The sequence below is a fragment of the Octodon degus genome, unplaced genomic scaffold, assembly GCF_000260255.1.
Source record: "Octodon degus isolate 3935 unplaced genomic scaffold, OctDeg1.0 scaffold00134, whole genome shotgun sequence".
NCBI lineage: Eukaryota > Metazoa > Chordata > Mammalia > Rodentia > Octodontidae > Octodon > Octodon degus.
Genome location: NW_004524710.1, coordinates 5002326 through 5012251, shown reverse-complemented (window position 1 = coordinate 5012251; position 9926 = coordinate 5002326). Strand labels below are relative to the sequence as shown.

At 31.7% G+C, this 9926-nt stretch overlaps 1 protein-coding gene across 5 annotated transcripts in view; it reads right to left on the bottom strand.

Moving 5' to 3' along the window:
• Window positions 1-463: 463 nt before the first annotated feature.
• The window catches only part of Triqk (triple QxxK/R motif containing), a 57361-nt gene continuing 47898 nt past the window's right edge, over window positions 464-9926 (bottom strand). For all 5 annotated transcript variants that reach the window (XM_023701385.1, XM_023701386.1, XM_023701388.1 and 2 more), the window contains 2 exons: window positions 6039-6124; window positions 464-979 (listed from right to left, as the gene is read on the bottom strand). In XM_023701385.1, coding sequence (XP_023557153.1) covers window positions 866-979; window positions 6039-6124 — 200 coding nt within the window. In that variant the 3' untranslated portion in view covers window positions 464-865. The remainder of the gene's footprint in view (window positions 980-6038; window positions 6125-9926) is intronic.

Below are 9926 nucleotides of genomic sequence, written 5' to 3'. Positions count from 1 at the left end.
CAGATTTAGGGCATGACTCGAGGAAATGATTGTGAGTAGGTAAGACTTCTGCTGTTTCTGTGGTACGAAAAAGACCGCACTATTAAATGACAGATTGCTACATAGCTCCCTAACAAGAGGGGCAAACTGATACTGCAGGCAGCCAGAACAACATAATTAAAATAGAATTCCAAGTTTATATTAATATAGTAATAAGTTAATTAAAACCGAGATCAACTGAACTTTCTATTTAAACCAGTCCAGACAGCCCAAGAGGAAAGGGGCTCTATGTGAGAGACATATGTGACTCTTTGAGCTTCTGTCATCCAGGTGCCATTTCTGATGAAGCACATGTGCACTGAACAGTTGGCAAAGCAGGAACAAGATTACCATAGATGTATGTGCAGATAGTCTCACTAATGATACAAAATATGTCTGGAAAGAAAGTGAGGATTCTTTGTGAAATAAAACATTTTGTTCCTTCTTAGCTCTGAACGCGAGTTTCTGAGCTCCGTACTTTTATTTGAAAGAGATATAGAACAAAACCATATTTAGTAATCTGTATGCGAAGGAGTTGTTATGCCCATAAATTTGGTAAGAAATCTGAAGAATTTAGGATCAGTTATTCATCTTATCTAAATGCAAAATAGGGTACCTGTCAAAGCAGGAAGATTTACAAAAGTATCTCATAGCATATATCACACAACACCACTAGATTGTTCTTTTCTTGATGTCCTAATATGATTGTTTAAAAAGACATTTCTGGAAGCTGAAAGTACCAGAATAAGACGTTCAACATGTTGTAGTTTCAGTACTTCAGAAAGTAATGGTACCAAAAGGTGCTTTTATGAAACGAGCACTCATTCATGTAATGATTGCTGTCCAGCTAATCTTCATTTGGGTCCAGATCAGGGTCAGCATCGGCCGACAGTCTGAGATAAAAGAAAGCATAGAAAGCCAGCAGGAGGGCCAATATAGCTGCAAGCACAAGGCCAACTTCCTGGGAAAGAAAGAAAAATAGGCTTGAAATTGATGAAGGAAGACAGGATATTATCATCAATATCATAAGGTAAAAGAACCACATTGTTCTACAGTATAGACAGCAAGAATAATCTGAAACAAATAATTCCATTCCTTTTGTTTTGTTTTTCCCATTAAATAAATTTCCTTTGCCAATGACAATATCCACTGCAATCGAAAGTATATCAGTGGGTCTGTCATTCTTATTCTAGTTAATTTTGGCTTTATTCCTAATAGTAAAACTAAAATTTGTTGCTTTAATATACTTTCACTTTGGATACCAAAATGTTAGTTTGGATCCACGCAGTTTATCTGTTTTGTATTTGGGAATGCTCAATCGGACTTCTTGCTTCAATCATACATTTGTTATAAAGGGATAGTGTCTGGATACAGATTTGTAAAATTACTTACCATTTCATTTCAAATGAGAAGAAACGTTATTATATATAACCAGTTTTAGGTTCTGTCAGTGTATACCTCCTCATTTAATATGACTTTGTTCAAGCTTTAATCTTTAAATCCTGAATCTATCGCTTATACATAGAGGAGAGAAAATGAGTGTTCAGCTCAGGCTACATAATATAGTAAAATTTATCACCTCTGTGTAGGATGGTACTGGATATCTCATTCAGTAATTAAATATTGATTATATTAAGCAACTATACAAAAATGACTAAAACTTTTACCACACAGATTATGATATAATTATATTATCTCTCAAAAGTCTATGTATTTGTGATATATATATATATGTATAAATGCATAAAATTTCTCAATATTAACGTATTTTGATAAATAGAAGAAAAGCACCAAGTGCCAGTTCAGCACCCTAATGGACCTAGTGTTTTACTCTGGTTTTCGTTTGTGTATCACATCACTTACCTGGCATTGCTTTATGGAAAGCAATTCATTTGCAATCACATGAGTATGTTTTACATTTCATAAGATTGTAAAATAAATAATTCAACAAATGCCACTTAATAAACTTTAAAAACATTAAAATAAACTTAGTTCATGCTCAACATCAAATTTTTACCTAAACATTGAAATGACACATACATATTTTATACAAACTCTATAACTCTGCAATTCAATTATATAGCTAACTAAACTTTCAAAATAAGTGTTAATAAGAGCTATGGGGTTGAAAAGCTCAGTATCAACCATTTTGTAAGATCTGATTTTTAAAATCTAATATATCAATATAACGTCAAAAGAAAGTGAATTTTTCTTTGTTACAACTGAACACTTTGGTATCTCGAAAGGGCATGGCAGCATCAGACAGGTTTCATTTATTTTCTTATATCCACAGCTGTGCTCCCAGACCCATCTGGTTACACAGCTACTAATTTTAAGAGGATGTAATAAACAAGTGACACACAACTGCAAACTCCATCTGTTCTGTATAGTGGACAACAAAACTGATCAACAACAGTCACCATTCACCCAATCCTAGTGCAAAAAAGAAAGTTTTTATCCTTGACTGGAGGCCATGCTGCTTGTCTTATTGATGATCAACTTTAATTGGTGCTTTTCAGTTTCTTGTCCTTAAAGCAAATCTGTATTTTGTTTCGCGTATGTTTCCAGAATATCAGAAGCATGAAAAAATAATTTTAAGGCTGGAGAAAAGAAAATATTCACAGAGCACAATTTTCAAGTGTCCATAACCCACTTGTGTCAGTTTATAATATACAACTGTGAGCCCCAAATGGAGAGGTGTAACAAATAGACATCTCTATTTTGGTGAGAAGACAAGCATTGTGGGGGCTGAATGCTTGGAGTATTCAAACAGTGGTACACTTTGAAAATAATTCTTTCAGGATCTGAGGACACTAAGCATGAGTTAGACACCTGTAGGCATTTATGACAATCCTGCCTGTGGGCCAATGTTAGCATTAAGTTAGAAATAACCACAAAAGAACAAACATAACATTTTAAGCTACATATACCAAGTGGTTGTTGGCAGGATTTGATTAACACTGAATTCTTAACTTATGTAAGAAAACTCAATTTTAGATACTTATTTCTTTTGTTATGCTTTCAAATGGACCTTTTAAAAATAACTTATCAAGTCTATACCCTATTCCTTTTGAATATGGGGAAATACCAGTATTGGTGTTCTTCAACAGTTGAGTCATGTAGCACTTCTTACAAAAGATTCTAATTTAACAGCAACTAGAGAGAAAATTTAGCTATGTAAATATTTCTTAGGTGACACTGATTACATTAGTATCTCATAAATTATGACATATTTATAAGATACAAGAAATAACACAACTTCTCAAGTAGAAATTAATTTTGTATTTATTATAATCTATTCATATCTAACAGTGGAATTGCTTACTTTTACCCTGAAACATCTTCTATTACTAAATACACATTTTAAAAAGCACTGGAAGACTTTGGGAATCCTATTATATAAATTGTTCATTTCTCTAACTTGTAGTTTTTCAATTGTATTACTGATTTAGTAGGGTAATTAAAACTGAAAGTTATTTCTTGTATAAGTTCTTCTGAGACAATCATGTCTTATTTTTCATTCCATAGATTCTACTATATTGCAATACTTATAATAATATTTAAATACATAATGAATTGGAAAGTATTGATATGCTCTCTAAGCAAAGCATTTTAAAATTATACAATGCTTTTAAAACTTTACCAAACTAATGTCCATGAAAATATCCCTATAAAAATCTGAGAACATTTTTTAATACAAAACAGGAACAAAAATGCAAAAGTAATTGAAGCAACTGAAAGTCATTGACAAATACTTGAGGGAAATCTGATTTATACATTACAAATTATAACAAATGTTTTCTTGAGCAGTTAACAATTTATAATGACTTCTATGTAATAAATTTGAATCTCACTGTTTTTATGTATCATTTTTGTTTCCTGACAACACAAGATAAATGGAATAATCTCCATTTAAAAAATGTGGCACCTTAGACATTAGGGATAACATGGCAACAGTGACGGTCACAAAGGGATGTGATCCCAGACTTCCTCATCATATGTTCAGCATTGGTCCTCAGTGCTATTTTCCTATACCACGCACCTGTTCACAGTGTCTGTACATTTAAATTACTTGATGAGCATAACTATGATTCATTCAAAAGAACAAGAAGTAAAGTGATAAAGTTGTACAATATTATGGTCATTCTGTATCAACTAGATAAGAGTCTAATATATTTGATGTTCATTAGTCCTTAGTTGCTTCTCTGACATTATCAATATGGATAAAATCACTCACTGGGGAAATTAAAAAGCATTAAATGGCAATTGCTGAAAGAAACTTCGTTATTTAAAGTCCTATGCCAAAATGACAAGGCAATCAAAGTTTGACAGGGCAAACCAATTAGTATGCCAGATTTGAAATGTAAAACACCTCACGGTTCTGATTCTAAAAAGTTTCATATCATCCTAATGGGCTCTTCACATAAATTTTCAAGCAAAGTAAACAATATTTAAAGTCAAGGTCTTTTTCCCCCACAAGCTTACAAATCAAAATGATGTGCTATCTTATTAAAAAGGAGCTATGTTCTGATAGAAGAAACTTTTCTGTATAAAGCTTAAATTGTAAAGGAATTATAAGAAAAGAACTGTCATAAAAGGTTAATTCTCCATTTTAAAAAAGGAATTAGATAACTGTACTATAAGGAAAATTTTGTTTCATCTTGGGAACCCAGCTATTTATACAAATTACATCCATAACAAAAATAGAGGGGCAAATAAAGATTGCTGTGTGCAAAGCATGTTATGTAAATGAATGACTGGAGTATTTCTTCAAATCCTAACATACAACTGCTCATTAAACAAACAAAAAACCCACCACACTCTGCAAGACAAAATGAAGTGGTAAACTGGCTTAGAGGACAATGACAAAAAATGTCGTTATTATGAGAGACAATAAGAAAGTAACTGGATGAAAGATTTAAGAAAACCTAAGCATTGGTTTGTTGTATCATTGAGATATTTTCAAAGATGAACAAAACTTCATATGAGCTTAAGTAAAAGCCTTCAAAAGATCAATCTGTCTTTCAAACAAAAAGGTTATTTAATTTTTGTCATTGACGATTGACACACAACACTCACTGAGGAGACTGTGTTTTGAAAACACACCACGTCACTCGGCAGTGCTTGAACAAAATCAGCAATTGGAGGCAGAAAGAAGGTAGTGTTTTGTGATCATAATAGCAAGTTCTGGAAGGCAACCAAATATATCATCTGGCAAGCCAGCAGCTGTTACAGCTTGGTAGTAATACCTTGGCATTTGCTGTGAGCTATAACTTAGAAAAATTGATTTTTCATCTGCCAGATAAAAACACAAATCTCCTTTTAACATTTTAATATTTAAATAAACTATATGTACTGGTCATTTTTATTTTACAGATTTATAACAAGGCCACCAATTACTGTTTCTACTTAGTTTACTTAAATTTTAAATATTTGCCAAAAATATGTTATGGGTAATAATGTATCATTTTGTTTACTGAACAAGCACAGTGAATTAATATATGTTGGTGTCAATCTCAGTTGTATTTATCTTTCTTAAGTAGAGAAACACTGATTTCCTAAAAGGACAAGTTTGGGGATGCCATTAGAATTTGAGCAGCAGCAATACTGAAACTAAGTAAAATTGTACACCTTAATGATCTAAGTGTATGTAATTATAACTATAACTTAAGCAACTAAGAGGTGAAATTCATTGAAAATGAAACAATTTCTTACCAAAGCCATATACATCACGGAAATGTTTGAACAATATATGCAGTAGCGCTAGAAAAATAAATTACGTCTTTAGGTAGAACTGGCTTTCGTAAGTAATGCTATTTCATTTTGAGGTCCCTCAAAATCTCAGCAGAGAAAGGATATTTTCCATTAAGCAAATTCTTTTCAAAACCTTCAACTCTAGCATTCTATTTAGATCTTGAAATGTCATAAAGCATTTAAAACTTAACATTTATGCAACCCAGTTTTAGAAAATGAAATGACATAAACATATCAAATTACAAACTTATCAAGTAGAGGCCTACCTTTATGCCTACTGCTGTTTTCTTAGCTTCTGCTTTTAATTTGGTTGCCCGCAAAATTGGTTTGGTTTTTTTATAATCCTGTTTACCTAAGAAGAAATAGTTTCAGACAATGAGTTGTGCTGATACACAATTCAAGTTCAACACTCATCAGAAATGCCAAAGAATGTTTAAATAGAGTAAAACAGGTACACAAAGCTGCAAAGCAGTTTCCTCATGTGATCATCATAAACTCATCACCCAAAGGTCAATTTCTACTCTTTTCCTTTTTCAGGAAGAAGATTCTGACAGACATCTTTGATGTGACAGGCAGTGAATGTCAAAAAGAAAAACAGAAAACAGATTACAACTTATTTTAGAGGATAAGTTTATAATGAAAAAAATAAGCCTGTTGGAGCACTTGAAAATATATTAAAAAATGAGGATATGTAACATCTGACTGACAGATAAAGTTAACTTTGTCTTCGTAATTAAAGAGTGATAGCTCATTATAAATTTATCATGAGTACATTAAGTATTCAAATAATCAATTTGAGAAATATTCCCTAGTTTTCTCTAAGAGACTAGAAAAGGAATCTGTAAATAATTAACTTTTAGTATTCTGAATTCATTAGGAAAATATATATTTAAATTTTGTTTCCTCTTAATAGAGAATAGAATAAATATTACTAGATACGAGATGTAGCATATATACATATAGTTATTAGTCTTAATCATTGATATCACATTTCACAGTCCAAAATGAACAAAACTGAATTAGTGTCACAAAATTTATTTTGTTGGTATACCATATGGTGACCTCACCAATAAGGTGAAAAAGAAATATTATACAGTATGGGGAATAAACACACTTAGCAACAAAAGTATTAACTACAGTAGTGTACTTTTTGATAACTAAACTCTTATTGGTATTCTGAATAGCAGTTTATGCCTATGTAATCTCTCTGGCTATTCTTGTTATTTTTTTCTTCTAGTTTCTACCTCATTCCCCTCCTTTTCAACAATCAATTCTTCTGTAATATTAGCATACATTTCTTGTATTTAAATGATAATTTCTAACTTTCATTTCTACATCTTCTTTACACTAAAGAAATCTAAAAGCAGTTGACCTAAGATGTATTATAAAATTTTAGTGGGCAATAGATTTGTTTCTCAGTGTGTTTGTTAATGATTCAAAGGTAATTTAAAAATTTCATATAGAGTTTTAGAATTAGAACTGGCTGATAGAAAAGAGTCAAATGATTGTGAATAATATAGAAATAGTATACTTGTGCTCATCATACATATGAAAGTTTTTGGCAGAAGGACTATGTATTATTTTTTAAAGGAAAAGATATATGCTCCTTTCTTAACTGCTATTTTATAGAAGTCATTCTGAATCCGTAAGCAGAAGCTTAATAAATATTATTTGATAATGGGGTTTAATGATCCAGAAATGAGCCAATTGTAAAAATGTATATCAAATGATCTAAATTTAAATCATGGAATATATAATATGCAAAAAAGTATTACTCAGACTCACTTTAAATTAGCAACATTTAATTTTGCTGAAAAAACCTTGACAAGTGTTCACTCTGATTTCACATTTCAGCAGTCAAATTATTCATGCCATTATTCCTGCTGAGATATAAACAGTTCAGAACAATGAAAGTGGTAACACATCAAATGCTTCCACTCAGGGTTATATAGACAGTTCCTAAAGAAAACCTAAAAAGAAATTTGAAGATTATATACTTGAAGACCTAAAGTTATTTCTTGTTTTAGTCAGTATATGTCCTATAATACTCTGAGCACAATGGAGATGAAAATTAATAAATAAGTGTATTATTTAATAGCATTTTTCATATATAACATTTTGGTTTACATATCTCTCAGAAAAGTCTCACATATAACTGTAAGAATCAATGTTAAAGTAAGAATTCATCACTGTATTTCAAATGACACGTAATTATTGGTGAACAATGAACTCTATTTCAATTCAACTCCTATATCTTCATACAGCATTCTTATAGATTTATATAAAACATAGGAATGTTTGGAACTATATTTATAATATATATTAAAAGTATTACACACTTGGTACTTGTCCAAACTGTGTAATTATTCCTAATTTAGTCTTCACCTCGAAGACTATGATATCCAAAGTATATACACTACAGAATTTGCTTTCACTCTACTGAGTGAAAACATTTACATGGCGTCTGTTAATTTCTTTGTAATACAATCTGGATCTTTTTATTTTCCCAAGTTTTCAACATAAAAATTTGTATGTCTTCAAGACAGACACCTATGACCACTTGACTGAAAAAATGGAAAATACAGAAGTCCTTATCTTCTAAGTTCTTTCACAGGAAACATAAACTAACATAAATACAGAGTCACATTTTCTTCAGCAAGTAACAGCTATTACATTCAGGTCTCAGTAACTAGTCATGAGTTGGGGATTATCTAGCTTAAAAATATTTTTAAAGTTGGATGTATCATTTTAATGTTAAAAAGTCTTTATAGAAGGCTCTTTAAATTAGATTGTTATGTTATGATTGCTATCCTTGAATACAACTCAAAAAGACTATGAAGAGGAAGCCTCTCTTGGTAGTTGCAGTTTGAGCTATATTCATTATTGTGTAGTTTACATAATATTGAAGAATATAAGAAAAACACAGTATTTGTGCTCTTGACTGGGAAGCAGAGCTAGTTGCCTAGTCAGTTTAGATTTCTCATGCCTGTAGGCAGACAGGATAAATGGGAAATCAAGCATTAGCTATCATGAATTATGCTTGTTATCTAGGATAAAATGCCTTATTGATACAAAATAAATGTCTAAGGAAGTATGGGGAGTGTCAGAGAGCTCCTAAGGGTAAAAACTATGGTCATTCCTATATTTCTGCCTAACTTTAGATTAATAGTCAAGGACTTAAAATTTTTGAAAATGGAGAATTTTCATGAAGGCAAAGACCTTTAGCAAACTGATAAATGTTAGACACAGAAGATTTGAAATACTATAGGAAGAAGGAAGTCACAAATTACAACTGCTACAACCAGCTAGAGAACTGAGTAGCAGACAGGATCTCTACTTTGTCACTTGGTCCTAGAAAGTAGTAACTATTTGTCCTACATAACCAAATTCCCTATAAAGTCGCAATTATAAGAATTTTTAAAATGTTCTTTCCTCTTCCTTTAGGCTGGATCAAACTAGAACCAAAACAAATAAAACAAACAAGACCATCTTTTAAGATCCCCTGGATTTAGAGAATAATAACAACAACTCAGTCTTGGATGAGACAGGTATCTGGTTAGTGGCTGAGGATGCTGGAGCAATCTACAGATGCTGCTCAGGATTGTCATTATAAGTGATAGAAATCTAATTATGAGAGAAAGAGAGACAGAGATAGAGAGTTATAGACAGAAACAGAGAGACAGAGGTTCTAGTGAATAGGACAAGAACTAGGGCATGACTTGATGTAAACTGGAGTTTGACTCTAAATCATTATCTCTTTCAATCATCAGTTTCTGTTTCTTATTACTTCTCTGGAATAATGACTATTTCCATCTCTGGCTTTACATATTCTAATAATAAAACCAAAATAAAATGGATATGAACTCTTTTCCCTAGGATCATTTAAATCATTTTTATCATGCACTTAAAGATTACCTATCAGTTTTCTTCCAAATACACATAACTAAGATTCACTCAATACAATATACATACTCCCAATTCAAGAGCTGTAGGGCTGGGGATATAGCTCAGAGGCGTAAGCGCCTGCCTGGCAAGCACAAGGTCCTGAGTTCAACAGTACAAACAAGCAGTAGCTTAAAAATTTACACCTGAAAGCACATGATACCAGCAGAAATTTCTCCTTCAAGTTTTAGATGGGAATTCATATATATATA